Source organism: Coenobita brevimanus, chromosome 8 (assembly GCF_032717465.1).
Source record: "Coenobita brevimanus isolate Jiangsu-jjx chromosome 8, ASM3271746v2, whole genome shotgun sequence".
Taxonomy (NCBI): domain Eukaryota; kingdom Metazoa; phylum Arthropoda; class Malacostraca; order Decapoda; family Coenobitidae; genus Coenobita; species Coenobita brevimanus.
Window position 1 is genome coordinate 42,868,457 of NC_136961.1, and position 23,516 is coordinate 42,891,972.

A 23,516-nucleotide genomic window follows, 5' to 3' on the forward strand; every position below is an offset into this window, starting at 1 on the left:
CAGCGCGCTACCACTGTGCTACCGCGCCCCCCGACAAAAAAAAAAAAAAAAAAAAAAAAAAAAAATTGTGCCTCTGAACCCATTTGGAAACACAAAGATCCCCAGTATACCAAGGTCAAAGAGCGTTCTCAACATCATAGTGACTGCTTGCAGAAAATGAAAGAAAGCCTAGAGAATTTATCATCACTTGAACTGTTTTAGAAGTTGCTAACTCCCTGCATCTGTGAGCATCTGTGAACAATTACAATGCCTATATGGGAGGTGTAGATCACCATGACTGGTTGGCTGGAAAATATGCAACCTCTCTGCGGGGAAAGAAGTGGTACTGGCCTCTCTTCATACGTTTGTTAGAAATGAAGGTTGTAAATGCTTGGATTATCCACAAATTCCTGTATGAAGGAAAGGAACAGCTTGATTTAGTGAGCTTCAAAAGAGCAATATGTGTGCCATATCTGAAGCTTGGTGATGCAGGTGGGAAAATAGGAAGAAAAAGCAATACCCCTGGTCTGTCTACAAAACTAGCTGATGTTCGGTATGACGGAATGGACCATGTTATTGCAAAGCGCCAACAGCAAAGACGTTGCCAAAGAAAACCATGTTCAAAGAACCAAGAACTTACTGTGTCAAATGCAATGTAAGACTCTGCGTAGAATGTTTTGCTCAGTATCACAAAAAGTAAATATACAGAAACCAGCTATTCTTTTTTCTCAGTTTACTTGTCTTTTGGAGATAGCATGTTATTTAGTTTCAGCACAATTACATTCTTATACATGCATTTTTATGTAAATACACAGAAGCGAGCTGTTCCTTTTTTAGTTTACTTGTCTTTGGAGATTGCATTTTATTTAGTTTCATCCAAATTTTAGTCTTATCCAAGGGTTTTTATGTTTCTGTTATTTAGAGAGAGTATGTATTACTTTGTCCCACTGTCCTCATTTGAGGACAGCTTATTATTAGAAGATTATATTATATTGTCCCAGTGTCCTCTTTTGAGGACAGCTTATTCTAAGCTTACTGAAGGAAATAAAGTACTGTAACAAGCATGTCTTATCTTAATTCATTCTATACAATAAGAATTTCATGAAAATGCCCGAAAAATCTTCATTAAAAAAAGTTGGGATATAATGGGTTAACAGCTCTCCAAAATTGAGCTAAAATTGTTTACGTAGCAAAAATGTACACTGAAAATAGCACGTCATCCCAGTAAAGATGCTAAGTGGCGTGACTGTGCTTGCCTGCCTGCGGTCAAGCTCGGCGGGTGTTAGCAGTAGAGTTTACAGTGGTGCATTGTGCAATTTTATCAGGTGTTTTTTAGTGGTGGCGTTCGGTAAGCGTGTTTGTGGTAGATGCCCCTTGGTACAGATGTGGCGTGGGGGAGCGGGAGTTGTACCCATAGCCCCCCACCCCACCCCCCACACCTCCTCACCTGGGGATCAATACGCCCGACTACCACACTGCCAGACGCGCAACGGAACATCCCTCCTTCCCTGATCTTACCTCATACACGTAGCTGAGACTACCTAGTGACTACGGGTGCACTTGAAAGGAGAAATTATGGTGATCAGAAGGTGTAATGGGAGAGTAAAGTGAGATAGTGGTGGAGAGATATATGTGGTGTTGGGGGGTACGAAGTTGTGAATATTGCGGCAGCGTGTGATTGTGGGAGCTCAGTGTGGCTGGAGGCAGGGCTGGAGAAGGGAGGCTTGGGTCGGTTCGGACCGCGAGGACGGGACAAGGACCCCTTTTTTTTCCTTGCACGTGTGCCAGCGCGTGCATTACTGCCATAACTGCGAGTGCTTAGCCCACCCTCGTGTGTCCTAAGGAGTGAAAGTGGTGACTGAAAATAATTAGTGAGTGAAGGAAGAGGAGAGACTATTGGTGAGTTGAGTGACCGTGCGGTGTTCGCCTCGGCCCCGTTACAGGACAAAGACCGAACACTGTACACGAACTTTGTCGTGATGAATCCGTAAGCCTCCGCCAGCCCGCGTATGTGTCTGTGTGTATGAACGACCCCCGTGTGTGTGACTGCAACTCATCAACTGCAAATGGAAGTGTCTAGTCCAACAAGCACTTCGTATCCCATCACTGCCGACGTCTATCAATGATCTCTTGTTGATGCTCAAGTTGCGAATGTGTAGCTTTTAGTATTACGTAAACGAAGCCTATTTCAACATCACTGCCAGTGTTATAAACGTCTTCAGGGAAATACTGCCACCAGCTTTCTGTTCAAACCATTTCAAGTGGCCAAAAGTATTCATCAGTATCTTTCAGTGGGTAAGTTGATGTGTTTAAATACAGTTTGAGGTTTGTGATGAGTGTGACAATGTGAAACTCCTTTATGATAGCTTGAGGGTATGGGAGTACTTTATTCCAGTGAGTGTGGCAGTGTATGTAGTGTTTGCATACTGGTGTACGTGATACTGAACAGGAGGGAGACGCTGGCGGGCCGGCCTGGCGAGACTAATCGCTCCCGGGTAACTGCGTGGGGGATACTTGGCAGCGTCGCATCTCACATACAGCCTTGTATCATTTATGCTACACAGTATACATATTTACTCCCATCCCAGTCACTCATAATACGTCAGGTATTACTCTAACATGATTTGGCTATGTTAAGTTGTGTACAGCAATGTGCTTCTTCCTCGTGGAGGCAGTATAGCCTGTGTGAGCATCTTCGGAGATGCTACTCGGCAACACCGCCTTCCATACACAAGCCCATATTCTGCCCTTAGAGCTTGCAAAAATTAAGTCGGAGTTTAAAGTTTGGCAAGTTGATATGATGAATATCACGCATACAAGTTAGGCAAGACAGTGTTTTGTAAAAATGGGTACGTTTAAGTTTTCATTCATGGACAGGCATTTAATTAAATGGCTTGATAAGCTTATGTAAGAAGGGACGCTTCCTGGATAAGCTGCCACTGATTCTTCACATAACTCGGCAAACATCATGTATTACTAAGTCATTGTATTGCGAACGTCATTATGTCCTGGACAGCAGCAATTTACAGACGAGGTGAATGTTTCTGACATCGAGTTTTTGAAGTGCATTACTGCATTCCGGAAACGCATGGAGCTATGTCTAACGGCCGTTTTGAGTTTGCCTGGAGGGTAGATGGGTAGGCCTACAGGGGGCCCACTCCAGGCGTCGCTTGTCTTACCACCCGGCTACCCACCTTTCCTCGCCCCAGGAACTCGAGAGAAAGCACTTTACTCTTCATGTATCTGTTGTTTTAACCCATTTTCATTACGAATGATTTATCCATGCCATCTCCAGACGATTGTATTAAGCAAAGAAGAGGTTTTTCGAAAATGAGGGGTTGGATTCATCTGTTATTCAAGACTTCATAAAAATTTAGCATTGCGTATAGGCTACAGCAAGAACAGAATAAACAATATGACGTTGGACTGAAGGGGTTAAAAGTTGCGAATCTACAACAGTGCATTGTATTATATGGTTGTCTTAACTGTAGCCACCGTCTTATTGGAGACTACACTAATAGTATCTAAAAGACAAAGTTCATTGAGGCTGATGTTAAGACTTCCGGGAAGTTTTCATCTAGGGCAGGTGGAGCCAATGACCTACCAGGGTTGTGCCGAAATGTATGCGTCTAAATCCAAGCAACTTAATTTGTTCACCCATTCTTATATATGGGGCTAAAGTTACATTCAAGATCCTTATGCATTTGTTGTGACTGTAACTTACCCTTCTATATTCAAGCCACAAATTTTATTTCCATATATCTGGAGATGAAGTTAATTATGAAGTGAGGTCGTTTGTGCGTGCGTGTGTCCGAACTATAAAGCTTCCGAACTTGAGCGAATAGCATCAGTTATATGACAAAAGTTTATATCTGTAAATAAAACCTCTGACATAGGAAATGTTTATCGTCAGAATTGGAATGTGGTAAATTAGTTACGACGGACGTTCTGTATTGATTATGATTGCAGACTGATGCATGCCGGTGTGACAGCAGTTGTAGCTCTTTTCTCCGCTTATCCATCACTACATTTATTATTCAGTGTGTAGACAAAGGCCCCTTATGACGTTTCTATAATATGACTTGTTTAGCAGTGCCGTGGGTTCAGGCAAGTGTTATACCCATTCATCTGGTACTTGAACTTTATTATAGCATGGTTTCATCAACATTGGCCTTAATTTGGTTATTTCATTATTTGGGTATAATTTAAAAATTTCAGTGACTAAATTGGTTTTGCCTAAATGTAATCACTGCTTGTGTATAAGACAGTAGTGGATATCATGCTTCTGTTTTTTTTTTTTTTTTTCCTGCATGCGTGTATAGCCAATAGTGTTATGGTAGTAATGTTCGACGTGCTTTTGCCAATAACGAAAACTTCACGCGTTTGTAATGGAATGTTAAACTCCACAAACAGCTACATTTTTTTTTTTTTTCATAGCCCACGCGAAAACATCATGCTTTTAATGATGTACAGTACCAGTGCTTAGCTTTTTTTTTTTTTTTTTTTTATGCATTTCCTACATTTGTAGATATCAGACGTTAAACAGGCATTTTGTTTTACATTTGTAAGCCCCATAGATTTTTATATAACGTAGCAACGTTTAACTTGCCTGATTTTTTTTTTCTTAGTTTTTTGTACACATAAACCTGGTGCGTTTATGGACAAGCTGGAGCATTGTGCCTCCCTCGCTTGTTATTGTGTGTCCCTGACAATGGGGAGAGAGCCTGGGAACGTTGGGTACACTCTGAACCCTCCTTAATCATTATATGGTGTGGCTTCCATTTACTTTTACAGTGGATGACGTATTTTTATATTCTTGGTAATAGCGTCTCATTCTTGGTATTAACGTCTTATTATATCCTTGGTATTTTCAGTTCTCATTATATTTATGGTATGTGACGTCTTAATATATTCTTGGCCCCTCCCTGTAAAACAAATAACTCAAAGTCAATTGGCCACCCCTTGCGGGATTGTGGCGTCTGGCAATAGATAGATAGATAGATAGGTATCAGTGACGCCTTATTATATTCTTGTTATTACCAGTGGCGTCATATTGGTATTATCAGTGACATATTATTATGTTCTTGGTATTAATCTCATAATATTCTTGGTAGGCTATTATCAGATTTTACTTAGCTTGGGAATATCTTTAATATTGAGGAACTTAAGCTGATATTGAAGGAATTATTTAAAGCCATGTCTAACTCCCCCAGTTTGAAAATCCTCTTGTACTCTTATGAATTTCACCTGGAAGTAGCAAAGATGTCCTCGGTCTGAACGTAATAATGAACGAACAGTAGCATCCTACAGGGCAGTTTGTTTATGTAATTATTTGTTTAGTTGGGTACTCTTATCTTTTTTTATGATTGTGTGTGTGTTTGTGTGTACAAAATGGTCAGTTTTTATACGTTACTACCTGTAATTTATTTAGTTACCAGGTAGATAGTGAGGTGGTTTTAGGAATTTTGAGAGAAACGCACTGTCATGATGGAAATTAATTTGGCCTTTTTCTTTTTCTTTTTTTTCTTTGACGGTTGGAGAGGCCACGTGGTGGTTTCGATTTTTTTTTTTTCTTTTGTAACAGCTGGGTCATTGTTTTGCTGATGGCCCCATGTTTTACCGTGGGGAAAAAACGTGTGAATGAGTCAGCCAGGTACCGGTGGCCACGTGAAGGCCTTCGTCGACTAGAATTTTTGTTAATGGATTTCGATAACTTTTTTATATACACCCTGGTTACCTTTTCAGCCGAAGAACCTTTTTATTTTATTTCAAGCCGCTACCATGTGATTTTATTCAACTTTGGAAACATCTAGTACTGGATTTTACAGAAAGCTTTTGTTATACCCATTCAGTCCGATGACACGCTTTTGTGCAGGTATTTTCATGCTTTCACCAGACGATTTTATTCACCATGAGAGAGACTTGGAGCTGGTGGGATTAGAGAACAGTTTAATAGCGTCCGCATAGGCAATTACAGAAAATTAAGGGTTAAAGTTCCGTTACACTTTCCAGTAATGTTGATATGCCATTGTCCCTTGATTTACGGTATATGCATTGCCAATTGTGTGGGGAAAGCTGTGGTATTGTGAAGCCCCTCCCTGAATTCACTCGTCAGTCCTTTTTTCCTTTTTTTTTTTCTTTTGTCTTGCAATCTCCCGACGATTTTATTCTGAAAACTCTTACTGAAAGGGTGAGATACTTATGGTCTTCATTAATCCCTTCAGCACTCGTATAAATGGTGTGAAGTCGATGTAATTTTCCTGTTGAAACTTTTTATTTTCGCTTGTATAAACACTGATATTAATTTTATATCTAAGAACCGTGAGAGTGAAGTTATGATTGTCTTGTAAGTGGTGTGAATCCGACGTAACGCCTGCAGGTATCACTAGATCTTTTCTTTTTTTTTTATTTTTCCTCCTTTGTACACGATGATATGTAAATAGCAAAGATGCGAGTGAAAAATTGAGCCACAATAGTCTCATAAGTGAAGTGAATCGGACATAATTCTTCCATATATCTAAGATTTTTTTTTTTTTTTTTCCTGTGCACGGTGGTTTATTTATAGGATGGATGAGAGTGAAGATGCGAGTGGTGTGCGAACAAGCTGCCGTCAGCGAGAACTGTAGGTCACTGACTCTTTGCCCTCCCTTCCTCCCTCTCTCCCTTCTCGCCCACTAACAAACGCACGCACTCCACACACACACACACACACACACACACACACACACACACACACACACACACACACTTCCCTGTTGTATTTATCACACACACACACACACACACACACACACACACACACACACACACACTTCCCTGTTGTATTTATCACACACACACACACACACACACACACACACACACACACACACACACAACTCCCACGTCCCTGTTGTATTTCACACACACACACACAGAACACACAAAACCTCCTACGTCACTCTTGTATTTATATCTTTGCACCCTCTGTGGTGACGTAAAACAAGTTAGGAGAGCCATAATTTGCCCCACGCTTTTAAGTGATGTTGGAGTCCAAGTTGTTAATTCTGAACACGTCACGGTCTTCGCATTAGGCTGTAATATATACATTCATACCAAAACACGAGATAGTTAACCTCTGTTGTAAAGCTGACCCAAAGTTGTATGTAGTCGTATGTACTCGATATATATAAATGCTGGTACTGTATATATTGTTGGTAGATTTTTTTTTTTTTTAAGACTACTGTATACTTTAATCTTATATATTTTTTGATGATAAGACTAATATATTATACACCATTTTCATCCGTCTAAACTTGCACTCAGTGACGTTTGTTTTTCTCGGCTATTCTTAAAATACCCAGACGACTTTTTCTGAGAGCTGTGTAACTGAAGTGGTTGGATGCTGCCTTCACGAACACTCATTACTAAAGCACATTCCAGGAATATATATCTAGAGACGTACTCGGGGTGAAGTGGCTAATTGTGGCCAGTATATTTTTACAATGGAAGACATCTTTGGTGATTTGAGTCGTAATTTAAGTGGTATAGATTTTGTAACCTCTTTCTTGGCGATTTATTTTACATATTAGCCATGTCTTTATATCTGTATGTTTCTGATGCGAACCGTGTTTCTGTGAAAACCATAACTTAACATCAAAGAGAAAGTTAAATAATATGCATAATAAATCGCCAAAGATGAGGTGCAACACAGCTTTCAAAACCACTTAGATACGACTTATTATCCAGTATACTGTCATACCACTGGAGAGATACGGTATATCTTGAAGGGCCCGTAATAATAATGCCCCGTAACGTGTAAAAATGAGTAGCCAAGGAAGATTTGTTACGACGACTCTCATGCCACGTATAATTAGGCCCTAAAACAGGTAGCTACCTTATCTATTATCACATTCCACCCACGACCCGCGGTAACTCACGGGGGAAAGGTGTGGGTAGGGGATACAAATGAAGTGATTAAAAAGTGTAATGTTAAGAATGTCGCAAAAGAAGAGGTGCAACGAGAATTATACAGTAGAACAGGTTATCAAATTCCAACCATGACCTGGGGTAACTGTCACGCTAGGAGGCAGGGGAATGAAGGGTGTGGGTGGGGGATACAAATGAAGTGGTGTGGCCTTGAGCGGAATTGTCATGCTGGTCATTGTAAAATATCAGCACTACGCCACGCCACCCTGCCAGACGGGTTAAGGTGCCACCGCCGATATGCTGTAATGTACCGCTACGCCGCTGCCAGACGTCTCGTAACACGCTCCCTCCTGTTGACTTATACTCGGATGAAAATCTCGTGGCTTTAGGTGGAACGTAAAGGATCCTGTGACCCAACCAACTGTTTATAATCGTCTAGCGTTATTTAGTACTATAGGATCCTGTAACTCAATCAGCTGTTTATAATCGTGTGGCTTTATCTGCGACAGAAGATCCTGGAACTCTCAGCTGTTTTAAAATCATAACTTAGTAGAATTCCGTACTAAACTTGCCTCGACCTTGAGCAAATGGCGGTAATAACAGTCATGCGCCTGGGGTTCAAACAGCTTAAAAACTTCGTCTGGCCTTGAGTTAAAATGGTATACTAAAATCGTCCCGTCTGTGAGAGGGGTAACATCACACTTATTTAAAGGCTGGTGTTGGTGGTGATTAGGGATTATCTGTACCTTGCTGCCAGACGCCTGTTTTTATCACTAGTGTTTTATCAGTTGGTGGTGGTAGTGATTATGGGGCAGGTGACTTCAGGTTGCAAGGTGCTGCTTCTGCTTTTCTGGTGTGCGTGTGTGTGTGTGAGAGAGAGAGAGAGAGGGAGTACAAGGGCATCGCCCATCTATTTAGCTCTATAGGCTATTTACCTTTTTCTTATTTCTGTCAGTCATCATTCCTTATCGATCTGTTTCATTATTATATGCAGGTTTCGATCGTCAATATGACTAATGTGTTGTACTTGGGTTACCAGACACTAATTAACAGACACATGTGACTCAGTTAAGTGAAATCGTCTGGTGTCAGTTGTAAATAAAATAAGGTAATTGTCCTGGCCCTAATGAGGTAAATGATACAGGTTTTAACACAGGTATCCAGAGCTCGTATTCTCATCATTTAAGGAAGCTTCCTAACACCTCTTCCTCATCGATTTATTTCTGAATGTGGCTGGGTAATGTCCTTTTGTATGTTATTTTATGCAGAGTAGGGCGACATTGGAATGATTTATATAACACAGGACAGTAAGGTGAAAAAATAAATCACTTGGTGGTAAAAGTAAATGAAAAATAGAGTGGTGGTGTTGTCGTGCTGAAGGGGTAGACCATTCCTCTTCCTCGTATAAAACAGGTCTTAGTTATGACTGGAAATTGATCGTAACTTTATGAAATTATCGTACGTGGTTGAAAACAGCGTACTACATTTTTAGTGACTGGGTTAGTAGCCGCGGAATATGTGTGGAAAAAAAAATCGATATGCAGGGTTAGATGTGTGCCGATTCTCTCTCTCTCTCTCTCTCTCTCTCTCTCTCTCTCTCTCAATGTACCTGTATTTTCATCACAATCTTTTCTGTTTCATCACCTAAAAATCAGTAAGGTATTTTGAGTTAGTCTTGTTACTGTTTCTTATCTGTTTATCTGTCTGCTTGCTTCATGGCCCAAGTTTATCAGTAACCCAGTAGCCACCAGTGTGTATGTGAAGATAAGATTGCCGAGAAAGGTCAACTACTGATTTCAAGGTTCTGGTGTGTGTGTGTGTGTGTGTGTGTGTGTGTGTGTGTGTGTGTGTGTGTGAGGGGGGGGCAGAGACATCTCCCATCTAGTTATATATCAACTTTTTCCTCATTATCATTACTCGTGGATCTGTTTTATTATTACTTCGGTGTTTGTATTAATCGCAGTTGAATAGTGAATACAGTACTCAGCGTTAAATGCAGGGCTAATTGTTACTACTTTGCTTTTATGAGCTGCGTGGCTGGAGCGAGACATTGTATATTTGTCGGTTTCTCTGTTACATCCGAAATTTGACAAAGGTATCGAGAACCCGGCGTGTAATATATTGCTACTATCAGTTAACAAAGCAGACAAATGTACAGTTATGTTTAATCTACATGTCTTGATTTTTGTGACCATTTCTGTCATTATTTATATTTGTCTGCATTTGGGTCTTGTCCGTCTCGTTTCTGATCACAAACAATAGCTGAACAAGTACCTTCCCCCCGATCTTACCGGTGTACAGGTAAAAAAATTGACTGCAGGCTCAAATAATCGTTATATAGAGGAAAAATGCTTGTAAATGTTTACTTGAGATTTGTGGTCCTGTCTCCGCCATTATATTCCGGGTACTGCTACTACTACTACTACTACTACTAATAATAATAATAATAATAATAAGTGACTGCTGAGGTGGGGTTGACGTTCCTTCCCTTGCGGTGGTAGTGAGGCGGGACCGTTTCCAGGTTGATGACATGAACGTCCCCCTCCCGCTGTACCGCTATTTCCGGGGGCAAGTGCTGGAGTCCCCCGCTGCTCCCCAGAGAACGCTAAACACTCACACATGCAGGTGGACACGTGGCGCTCCCGTGTTCCCACAGGTGCAGGTTGGGGGCTGACACTCGTAAACACACTTGATCGATCGCTGTCCTACTGCAAGATTGAAAAACACCTGCAAAGATTACCATAGTACATCCACAGTCTTGTTCTAATTAAGGGTCGTGTTTCAACGTAAATCGCAAAGTAGAATCCAAACCCTCAATTTTTGAGTCATTTATCGAACGTCAGCAGTTATGAGGTATCGTTAGCCTGCATCCCACAGTACAGGGTGCCTTTAGCAACTAGGAATGCCAAACGTGTTCCATTGTAGTCTCATGTGCATCAGGAATTATCGTTGGTAAATTAAGGGTTTCATTCCACTTTCCGATTTGAAGTTTAAGCACTCGATCCTAATTTTAAGAAACACATAATACCGATTTTCTGTCCTTATAAATATTCGTGAACAAAATTTATGCCTTATGATTCGTACCCAGTCATAGGTAAGATTCATAAACACGTAACAATTACTTTCCTATCGCAACTCAATTAGATTCATCAAGATGATCAAATTCTGCAAATCCTCATCATCATCATCACCATCATCATCGTGACCTCTTCCCACCCAAGAAAATTACGGCCGAATCCCTATCTTAATAAGGCACATAAAACAAAATTTATCTCCCTGCCGTAATTAATGTTCATAAAAGCATGTCATAATCATTTTCCTTTCGTAACTGGAGTCCATAAACACAGGTCAGGATCAATTTCAGGTCAATTTCTTCTCATAAGTAGGAATCACAAACACTTGCTGTACGATCAGTTCTCTCGTAAGCAAGATGCACAGACACATTTATCGTTTCTCTCTCTCTCACTGGGCAGGATCAGAAAAGTGCAGAAGTTTCATCACGAACTCTCTCTGTAAAAAGACATCTTACTTGCGAAAGGTAATTGATTGTACGCATGTGATTCTGGGTCAAGGCTACCAGTCAGCTTCATTCCACGTCTAGACTACCGTACTTAGCCTTTTCAGTACGATGCCGTGTGTGTGTGTGTGCCGCCAAACGATGAATCTTAAAAATATAACAAACTGTTTTTGTTTCATACGTGAGGAGGTTACTCTGAGCATAGTATATGTCTTCACAGTAAACAGTATGAATAAGTAAGTATGGTACAGTTCACAAATAATTCACAGCGCTGAAGACGTATAATTATGTAACAGTGGTGGCAGGAAGTTGTGTATTTACTTACGGTTGATATTTTATATATTTAGAATGAGTTTAAAATCGACGCACAGTTAGAAAAAAAAAATGATGCGAGGCTGATGGTCATTGTGCGGACTAGTTTCCAGCATCATACACACATACACACCCGGTACCGCTGCATACATACGTACATACTGTACATACATACATACATATATATATATATATATATATATATATATATATATATATATATATATATATATATACACACACAGGTACGAAGATGCATCGTTAATCCCATCCACCAAATTGTCAGTGTGGATGTAGCCTATAAGTTTCCCAGAAAAGTCGGTCAGTCTGAATGTTCGTATGTTGAAATTTAAGAACAATTATCAAAATCATAGGTAGATAAATATAGTTAGATGGATAGATGGACGTAGGTATATGAAAGATATATAAAGATAGGTTTATCGATGGATGACTGGATGGATGTAGATGAAAGATATAGATATATGAAGGTTTGGATACCGGTACTTGAAGGGAGGGTCCAGGTGTTGCCGAAACTGTTGCATCTGTACAACAAAGACAAACTCAGTCTGTGGCTTTATTTTCTGTCATCCAAGGAATTCTGGACTCAGGGGAATTAAGAGCAATGTGTGTTCATTCAAATTTCTTTCAAGATTGAGTGTACAGGATTTTTCTTCAGTTCACGACACTGTAATCACAATCTGTATATATTCATTAAAACTTCATTCAGGATCAAGGACTGTTCTGTAGATTTAGGGGGAGTGGCAGTGACCCTGACCTCGGGCAACGAAATAGGACTGGAGGAGGTCAGGTATCCCGGCTTTGCTGTGAAGTGGGAATCAATACAGTGTAGTGGAGGAATTATATACCCTCGTACCTAAGTAATTTTTTATGTGCAGATATACTTTGGTTCATATTTCTGTAGCAAAGTGGTCAGTACATTTGAGGATTGTAAGAATTGTTCCCCCATTATTAAGTAGTACGGTAGTAGTAGTGGTAGTAGCTTAATAGTAGTAGCAGTAGAAGGTAGTAGTAACCCTGTGTTCATTTGATTGTGGACTAGGTGGACATAGTCTGACGTTATCCTTTTCCTGCAATCCACCATCCGGCCTTTGGGGGGTAAGGAGGTAGTAGGGCCTTATATAATGGGGCGGCAGAACCAGCCTTCATACTGAAATTGTTTCTGTTATTCATGGGAAAATGAGTACCCTACCACTACAAGTCATCGACCCTTGTGACTAATAGGAATTACCCAGTGCTTAAAAAAGTAAAATGATAAACTAAAATAGGCTATAATAATCAGTGTCAGTGAAGTGGTTTTACCCCTTCAGTCCAGTGACGCGTTTTTCTCTAATCTTGTTTCCAGACACTTATTCAGTTTAGACGGGATTTGTTAAATTGGGGAAGTTTGATACACAATAGCCCTCATTAACCCTGTTCGCTACTAGGGGAGCTTCCTGGTGTTAATGAATACTGTCCCCATTAACCTTCACATGGCCGGGAAATTGTAGTGTTCTGTTTCAGTTGCTTAACGCCAGACAGTTTTAGTCATGTGAACGTCTGAGAGTTGGTTTCTTTTTGGGTATTGTTAGGGAAGTCAGAAATGTTTTTACACGTCTGGGGTTTCAAAGTAGTAAAGCATGGATCCAGCCCAGTTGAGTAATACCCGTTAGTAAATGCCACTTAGTAAAGGAAGGTATTCTTGGGTATTGCCCTTACCTGTACAGTATGATATAGATGGGTGTCATAGACTAGAAAAAAAAAAAATCCATACAGATTTTAAGATGTAGGCAAACTCCAATGTACAGAGATTATGTTGACTGCAGTTGTGGTCCTGTAACTATATTTTGCTTTTTACCATTTTATTTATTTGTTTTTCCTTCCTCTGTTCAGCTGGTTAGATAAAAATGCGTAGTCTTGTTACCACCCAATTATATGCAGCGTAGGAGAGCCCCAGCCCATCGGAGTGAAGGGGTTCTGGAGACAACTTTCTAACCCTTGCTACTAGAAGCGTCAGTGTCTCCTAGGCTGCTTAATATGTAGTAGCAAAAGGTATACAAAGAAGGGGTTTAAAGAGGAAGATTGAGATGGAGGTGAGGTAGATTTTGTCTGTGATGCGAGGGGTATCTTTTGTCTGTATGTAGCAAGAGTAGGCTAAAAACGAAGGGAGTGTTGTGAAGGGCGCTAAAGAGGAAGATAGCGAGGAAGATGTGGCAGGCTAGAGTACGACAAGCTACACAATATCCTGGCTGTGTATTTATCAAGCATCTTCACCAGGTCTTAAGATAAATATGTTTCCCCAGAAATTTGGTGTTATCAGAAATCATTTTATTTTGCGTATTTTGCACATTAGTATCAAATCAAGTATGTTTGTGAAGTATTTGGTAACTTAAGAGTTAAGATAATTATATAAACAAAACCTCACACAGCGGAAGCACGAGAAGGTTTGTAAATATAGGAAGTTGGAAATCTCGTACGCGGACGCTTTAACCGGTTGCCACATCTCGCCACCAACCACAACTCTATCCTAGCAACTGATATTCAAACCAATCTTAAAGTAAATCGGTCATAATCCAGATGGGAGTATTTGTTTTTGAATATTTAGTGCGGGTGTGATAACAAGGGTGGCTTTATGAGTTGCCTGAGGAATGGCTTGTATAAATAGTTTGACAAGGGAGAGACAAACAGTTGGCAAGTGTGTGCCTGGGCGACCTTGTAGAGTTCGCAGCCACCACCACTACCACCACGACCTCCACCCTCCACCACTACCACTGCTTTCCACCCTTCCACTACCACTACCATCCTCCCTCCACCACCACTATACAGTACATTCTCCACTACCAGTTTTACCACTTCCTCCACCACTGCTTCCCCTTACCACCACCGCCGTGAAGGAAATGTAGCCCACTTGTTGAAATTTAAAAGAATAGAGATCAAAGTTTATTAATCCCAGTTTTATAATTTTTCCCACTAGCTTATTGTACATCAAACGATTGGAGAATAAAGTTTAGTATGTAATCCTTTAATATTCAGAGGTCTTGCCATGTGAGAGGTAGAGAGGTGTGTCCTCTCTTTATTTTATCCACAATAACATGTAGGTGTGACTAAATTGTGAGACAAGTATAAGCAGCTGTAATTTTATACCGGTACGAGAGAGTAGTTTTCCTTTGCATGTACACAAAGCTCTATGAATTTCCAATAGTTTCACGGATATCTGTACTCTCTTGTTTTGTTTCCTGACCTTGCCCCAGTATTTGTGCTGCCGATATATGTTGGCATAGTCCAAGGCTGGATGTTGATATATGCTGATATCAGTATACCAGGCGCCCTCGGGTAATAAATTATCGGTGTAGTTTTGAGTTTTTTCATTCAGTTAACCTCATCCCGGTTCGTATTCACAACACAACTAGGTTATTTAACTCGAAGTTTCTCTTTTGAATGGTGTAATATTAGTGTTATATTATAAAAGGTACGGTATCAGTATAATTCTAGTGATGCCCCCTTTCTAGTAAATCTAATCATAGTATTACCTGTTTTGTAAAAGGTTTAATGTTACTGTTGCCCTCTTTAGCTGATTTATTTTTACTGTTGCACTCTTTAATGGGTTTAGTCATTACCCCGCCCCCCATTTGATAGGTGTTTAATGTTTTTGTTGCCCACTTTCCCATGAATTTAACTCCTTCCTAGTCCTTCATATTTGGGTACGCAAGTGGTCAGCCCTATAGCAGTCTTCCTCACTCTGCCTTTCCTTGTCATCCTCATTCTGCCATTCCTTGTTTTCCACATTCTGCCTTTCCCCTAAGTTTTCCACATTTTTTCTTCCCCCAAGTCTTCCACATTTTTCCTTTCCACATTCTACCTTTCCCTAAGTCTTGCTCATATGCCATTCCCTCAGGTCTTTCATAAGCCTCCCTTCATCCCTGTCTATTACCATCATGCAGTCCGAGACAAAAGTTCACCTATTATTCTTGCTCCCCCCAGGTAATTGCAGTTTAGGGAAGGCATGTGGTCCTGAAGGGGGGTGGATGCAGTGTTATAACTCTTTTCTACACTGACGCCTTCCAGTAGTTTGTTCTTATTAGACGATTATATTTGTCTTGGGAGTGGCCCCGTAGTGAAGGAGTTGTCATAAATGTAGCCTTATACGGAGAATCTCCATTTGTGTTTTCCCAGTTTCCTGTGTGTGTGTGTGTGTGTGTGTGTGTGTGTGTGTGTGTGTGTGTGTGTGTAAAACTTGGTAGCAGTTTGCCTGACTGATGATCAAGCATCCACTCTTACACTGCGATGTTCAGACTAAAAAGTTTTATTTTCCAACTGCATACTATCAGACGCTACGCCATCCCGGGGCAAAAATATCTTTTCCACTGCGATTATTATTATCATTATGTTTATTATTATTGTTGTTATTATTATTATTATTATTATTATTAGTAGTAGTAGTAGTAGTAGTAACTATGGGAGATTTTGTTCACCGTATAGAAGCACCAGGGATAAGACATTGATAGCACTTGACTCTCTCTCTCTCTCTCTCTCTCTCTCTCTCTCTCAACCATACATAATGTTATCCAGGATCTCTTGGAGTGAAGGTGTTAATGTAGGCTATATATAAAGTCTGCACCAAAACTAAAGTAAAAAGATGAAAATAGATCAAGAGAACACACACACACACACACACACACACACACACACACACACACACACAAAATGCTCAGGGAATGGGTTTTTATGTATATTGCAGGGGTTCTAAATAACGGTGTGTATTTACAGGGGTAGGTGGCAGGTACAGACAAAAAATTCCGTTCGCCACTCCTGCCTCAATTTCATGGCTGTATTTAGAGGCATGGATTAAATGTGGTGGACAAAGATTTCATATTGTCACCCACTGACGAATGGTAATATAGAGGGAAGTCTTGAAATTGAGGCAAGAGAGGTGAATGGACTATATCAGACTTGTACAAGTAGACTTAGGTTATAATATTACATTGTGTTTGCTCCACACCCACGTCATGTTCGTTACTTTAACACCTGACGCATTATATGAGAGAGAGAAAGAGAGAGAGACTGGTACAGACGTCATTGTACCGTAGCAGTTAACCAGTTACAAGTAGCCAACAAAAATAGTACATATTAAGGTATATTAATATGCAAAAGGGGGAAGCCCTAGAAAGACCCCTTGATTACTCATATCCTGTGTATCATATTTTTTTTTTTTTTTTTTTTTTTTTTAGAGGAAGTACATTAGACAAAAAAGTATGAAGACCGCTCCGTTCAGTGAAAATGAATCTAAGCGAGCGATACCCTTGGTGTGTGGTAGATCTGAATGAAGTAAAATTGAGGATGATACTGTAATTTTACTTTTACTAGTACAGTATGCGGTTGTTGAAATTGATATAGTTCAGTACTTCAGATATCCTCGCCTTGATTCAGAATGTGTAGGACAGCGGGTCTGTACTTTTTTTTTTTTTTTTCAAAATTGTTTAAAATTCTTAAACAAGTTTCACCCATTGATATGCCGGGAATAGAGTATACGGTATATTAATATGTGGTTTTGGAGTTTTTAGGATACTATAAACGGGATTATCATACATTAGAAAGTTGCAGAAACGTTGTTCAGGTTTAGGCCACTCGTCGAACCAGTTTTTTTTTTTTTTTTTTTTTTTTTTTGTTTCTCCACTGCTGATTCACTGCCAGTTCTAACATCGTCGTTTATGCCCTTCACAGTTTGGACACGGATCCAAATAAATTCAACTGCCAGGCGATTATATTTGGTTAGCGGGGAGGCGCGGCAGACAGATCATGGGAATTTGTAACTCCTTTCCCACCAGTTGTCCTTGAAAATCGTCATTGTACAGTAGTGAAGGGCCGAAGAACTCGGTGATATTTTACCCCCATGGAAGATACGTTTTTGTTATCCACACTCTAAATTACAGTAGCCTACAGTATTTTTGTTTACATTAACTGGCATCCCGTTAGATTAGTGAAAATTAAGAGTAAGAGGAATGAAGCGTGGGTGGATGTAGGTGTTGTGACATGACCGGAACTCAGTAGTGAGTCAGTTGGCTTCATACCGGGTAGTGAGACTCAGCGAGGCCAGTTTCACTCACCATCCTGCAGTGTTCAGGTGCCTACGCACCCTCACTCACTTTGGCACCTCACTACCGCCAACACCAACCCGCTTTGTCGTGACAGTGCAGTTTATTTTGCGTGTCTTTTTTTGTTTCAGCAAGTTGTTCATGCTATATGGTGTCAGGGTGATTTGTGTCTGTTGAATTAGCTGTATAATGTGTAATGTAGTTGTAAGATAACATGATTTAAGACAAAATAAGCATATGGTCGTATTTATATGTTCATATTTAACATAAGTAATGTTTTCTGTTGGATATTTTTTGTAACACTAGTGTTTTCCTTTGCAGGGCCATCAAGGCATTTCAGCAAGTTCTGTATATCGACCCCGGTTTCAGCCGAGCCAATGAAGTCCATCTCCGCTTGGGGTTGATGTTTAAAGTCCAGAGTGACTATGAATCCTCACTGAAGCACTTTCAGTCAGCTCTTATTGATGCTGGACCAGCGTCATTCTCAAAACTCGAAAGTAAGTACCACTTACAAACATCCTTGTTTATGTTTTGCTAATATACATACTTAGTTTTCCTTGTCATTAAAAATGGACCAGTGGATTGAGTTACTCCTTGTTTCAGTAATATGTGCACTTGTGCATGCAAGGAGAGCTTCACTACATGATAGAAAATTTTAATATTTTCTTGTGGAAGTAAATGCATAAATGCAGAAGTAAACTCAGTGCAGTGGTCACGATCACAAAATCAGAATTTACCATCGTGCATTCATGCATGTGATACACCAAGTGCTAGTTAATGGTGGGATAGTTTTTTTTTTTTTTTTTTTTTTTTCCCCCAGAATTTTTGCTCATTAAAGAGGTGGTTTACTGTTTGAAAAGTGATACCAGGCTTGTCATGACACCCTTCATTATTCATCAGTGTATATCATGGCATGCCTTCCTTGTCAGTCTTCAAATAATTCAAAAGTACAGTAATTGCTATTCATACACTCCCATCCCTTACATATTTCACACAAGCACATACATTCCTGTCAAAGACTACTTTCATTGACTTCACATTCCATGCTACCAGCTTGATTACATTGCCAGTATACTAGAATATCTTGACATTCCCTTCTTGGGCCATTTAATCTTGCACTTCGGGGGCCCCCCCCCCCCCCCCCCCCTTTTTTTTTTAACCTTATGTTCTTGATAAATTTCCATGTCCTGTTTTTGTACGCAGAAAAAGGCATCAAACATAGAACTGTTGGGTGATACTGGTAACCTGAAACATTCATTCTACAGACCTAGTAATCATATACAGTATTGAAAGCAGTCATGTTGAAACTATTGCAGATAGGACTGTTTTATATCTGAAGTAGGCTTGTGTTGATCTGTAGTAAAAAAAAAAAAAAAAGGGGGGGGGGAGTAGGTACAACACCTGAGCTTGGCCCACTGTCGTGTATGCATGGTGTTTGTTACACTACCAAATCCAGCCTATTAAGATAGATAACTTTGGCTCATAAAACACAAATGACTGAAGCTGTCTCCTAGTCTGAATAAAGTTTTCATGCTGTAGTAAGAATAAAGTAAAAAATGTCATTCCATTGAAGGGGATAATGGATGGTTTCTAATCTTGCAATTGTGATGCTATAAATAATTTGATGCGATAAATCATTTGATAGTTATGTTGTCTAATTTAGTGACCCTCATTTTTAAAAATTTCAAGTTGCAGGTATTTAGTATACAGTCTATCTAAATTACAGCAGTTAATTAATAACACCAAAGTATTAAGATGTTTGAAGAGCAAATTCTGTATCAGTGAAGTAAGTGTTGGGGGAAAGAGTAGTGACAGCACTGCAGATGCTGATCTGTTGTACCTTGTAAAAATGTCACAACAGTATACAGCACACTGTCATTTTGCATAATCATAGCATCATGAAAACTTACTGTGTGGATTTTTTTTTTTCTTTTTTTTTTTTAAATGAAAAAAAGTCCACCTTTTGGTCCTCTTGAAAAATGTACCTTCCACCAAAGACATGCTTAAAAAGTGATTATTATTAGACATAAGAAGTTGTAAATGAACATTATAATGGGAATGGGAAGAAGTGGTCAGTAGCCAGAATTTTAGATCAGATAAGTTTTAGCTCTCCTCTAATTCTTTGACGGCTGAGGCTAGGCCTCAGAAGCCCTGTAACTGCCTGAAATTGTCAAAGGCTGGTATTTTGAATGTTGGTAAGGAAGAATTGAATGTCTTTCATCTATTTTGCTTTAACTTGTTGGTCACAGTGCAGAACAGTTTGGGGATGAAGTTGATACTGCTGTGTAGGTGTTTGGTGCAAATGGAACCCACACAGATCAAGAGTGTACTGTGCAAGTGTATGAGACTGTTATACACCACTGGTGATACATGATAAAGAAACCTCTAGTCACCAATATGAGATCTAAACATTTGCACAAAAGACATGGTAGTCACTCCTGAGACTTTTGTCATTAGAATACCAGACATGAGTCATATAGAGCTGTTGGATATCGTCCAGCTGTTTAACATTAGTGATCTGATGGTAGAGTTCAGTGTTGTACACCAGTTGGAGTGAGGGCCATGGTTTGTCACGGGTTGAAAGCTCTCAAAAATGGCTTGAAGTGTGCATAACTTCTACAGTACAGTATTGTTTGCTTGACCATATTATACATAGTTAATGCTAATACTTATTTTTTTCTATTTCAGTTCGGTTTCACGTGGCTCACTTGTATGAGCTGCAGAATAAGCACAGAGCTGCACGAGAAGCATACGAAAATTTACTGAAGGAAGTTGATCTTCCCAACCACCTGCGTGCTGATATCCAGCGCCAGCTAGGATGGATGCACCACACTGTTGAAAGTTTAGGAGATAAAGCATATAGGGAGCATACTGCTGTTCAGTATTTGCAAAAATCCATTGAGGCTGACCCGAAGAGTGGTCAGAGCTTGTATCTTCTTGGGCGTTGTTATTCAGCCCTTGGGAAGGTGCATGATGCATTTATTGCCTACAGAAACTCTGTTGACAAGTGCGAGGGTAATGCAGACACCTGGTGTTCTATAGGGTGGGTGTTAAATACCTTCTTCCTCCTGGCTGTTAAGCTCGCAAAGCTCTGTTAACTACCTCACAAGGTTTTTACTTATTCAAATTTTTACTGGTAATTTGAATGAGACGAGTTTGTGCCTGTTTGTTGTTGTTCTTGATGGCAGTGTCTGAGATCAGAATATTATAGAGTACTGTATTTAATGATACTGAAGGTGGTGTACTGCATATGCTCAGGCACACTGAAGCAGTACCTAATGGATACATAAAGACGTTTTGGGAGCTTAAATGACCTAGTTTTAAGTTCACACAATATTTTTTTCTTTCATTTTTATCATGATAGTTTATAAATTGCCAGTTACATCAGTTAGCCACTAGTCACTTGTGCCTTAAAGGATTGTTTTAGTATATAATTATTTTAGTATATAATTGTTATTTTAGTATATAATTGTCAGTGTTGTACAGTATCTTATATGATCATTGACCTCCAAGTGTTGTTTGTGATGATTGATTTGGATTTCATTTTGCAGAGTTCTCTACCAGCAACAGAATCAACCAATTGATGCCCTGCAAGCTTATATATGTGCAGTTCAATATGACAAAGGGCATACTGCAGCCTGGACAAATTTAGGGATATTATATGAAACATGCAACCAGCCTCGAGATGCTCTTGCTTGTTATATGAATGCAACTCGTGGTAGCAACAAGCCAGTAAATCCCAATCTTGCACCACGCATCAAGTTCCTCCAGCAGCAACTGGCGAATGCTCCCATGCCTAGTGCAATCAACAAGCCTCGGCAGCTGCTGAGTATTGAGGAGGCCTGGAATTTACCTGTAACCACAGACATGTCCAACAGGCAGCAGCAGAATCAGAACCAGCAGGTGGCTGGGCAGCAGCGATCAGTAACTGCTGGTGCCACCAACTTCCAAAAATATGGTCCTCAGTATGGCCCTACTGCCTCCTCCGCTGCTCCACCACCTCCCTACCCTGCTGCTGGAAATGATGCCAAACGCTTCAAACCAGATTTAGCCGGAGACCAGCAGCGGCCGCACTTCTACCTCAACCAACAGCAGATGCAGATGCTGCAGTACCAACAACAAAACCAAGCAAACTTGACTCCTCAGCAACAGCAACAGCTTCAACAGTTACAGCATAACTACCGCCTTATGCAGCAACATCAGATGAAAATGCAACATCAGCAGCAATTACAACAGCAACAGCAGCAGCAAGCAGGAGTACAGGGTCCTCAAGTTTCACCAAGTCTAGGTCAGCCACCTTCATATACCCCAGGTGGACCCATGGCTAGACAAGCGCAGCCAGCCGGTGTTTCCAGTTACACACCACCAGCAACAAACGGTCTTAATAGGGGATACATTCCGCAGAGACCTCAAACACCAACAACTAACTACAACCCAACCAACCAGGCATATTCACAGCCTTCTTCAACTGGAGGGTATATCACACAAAGTCAGTCTTACACCAATGGAGGAGTACCAACTACATCAGCCAATTATGGTTATAACAATGGCTACAATAATAGTAATATAAGTGAGGCATTACCCAAAGATCTTAGTGGCATTACTCCTGAAACAACAGTAAGTGATCAGGAACTTCAGGAACTCAAAGAACTCATCAGCCAAAAAGAATTCACTACTTCTCTAGCAGAAGACTTATTGAACAGGCTAGCTCAGGGAGAGGATGTTATAGATGAGTTAGCTAAGGCAGGAGATGTAGGTCCTGAAGTGGCCCTCCCCAACACCCATTTCTCCACAACTGCAACCTCTCCTTCAACAACATCAGCCCCAGTCACTGTGTCTACATCAGCAGCAGTGCAGACAGGAGTACCATATATCAAGCAAGAAGTACCTGACACTAAGCCATCATCACAAAATGTAATAGAGGCTAAGCCTCGTTTAGGTAACATGAGACTGTGTGACATCAAGGTTGAACCAACAATAGAACCCGTTTTCTCTATTACCATGAACAGTGGAGACATTTTGGCAGGCTGCAAAAACAGAGGAGCCAGTGCACGCAACACCAGTATGATTTCGGATAAGCAGTTCCCACCATCTCCTCCAGAGCCTCCAAAAGTTAAGTTAACTAAAGAACAGCTTCTTCCCAATACACCATCAGTACTATTAGATAACAAAAAATTAGCATTTTCACCTCAGTTGCAGGAATTCTGTCTTCAGCATCCTATTGCTGTTGTTAGAGGATTAGCTTCTGCACTGAAGCTAGATTTGGGATTATTCTCCACAAAAACTTTGGTAGAAGCAAATCCAGAGCACACAGTTGAAGTTCGAACTCAAATGAAACAAGAGGCTGATGAAAATATTGATCCAGCAACGGAAACTAAAAGCTGGCCTTGTGCAAGTCATCGATCTCATACCACAATAGCCAAATATGCACAGTATCAAGCATCAAGTTTCCAGGAGAGCTTAAAAGAAGAGCAGGACCGAATTGCTGCTGGAGCTCCAAAAACTGATGATTCTAAAAAGAAAAAGGCACCAAAGATGATAAAATTTGGCACAAATGTGGATTTATCTGACGAGAAGAAATGGCGACCACAACTTCAAGAACTTATGAAGCTGCCAGCATTTGCAAGAGTTGTGTCTGCAGGAAACATGCTCTCTCATGTTGGTCACCCTATCCTTGGCATGAACACTGTTCAGCTGTATATGAAAGTAAG

General features: G+C 40.3%; 1 protein-coding gene across 1 annotated transcript in view; it reads left to right on the forward strand.

Annotated features, from left to right (window-relative positions):
- The first annotated feature begins 1,773 nt into the window (after positions 1 to 1,773).
- Positions 1,774 to 23,516, forward strand: part of Utx (Utx histone demethylase) — a 33,312-nt gene continuing 11,569 nt past the window's right edge. Inside the window, exons 1-4 of the mRNA XM_080276973.1 lie at positions 1,774 to 2,274; positions 18,127 to 18,302; positions 20,494 to 20,848; positions 21,357 to 23,511. Coding sequence (XP_080133099.1) covers positions 18,209 to 18,302; positions 20,494 to 20,848; positions 21,357 to 23,511 — 2,604 coding nt within the window. The 5' untranslated portion in view covers positions 1,774 to 2,274; positions 18,127 to 18,208. The remainder of the gene's footprint in view (positions 2,275 to 18,126; positions 18,303 to 20,493; positions 20,849 to 21,356; positions 23,512 to 23,516) is intronic.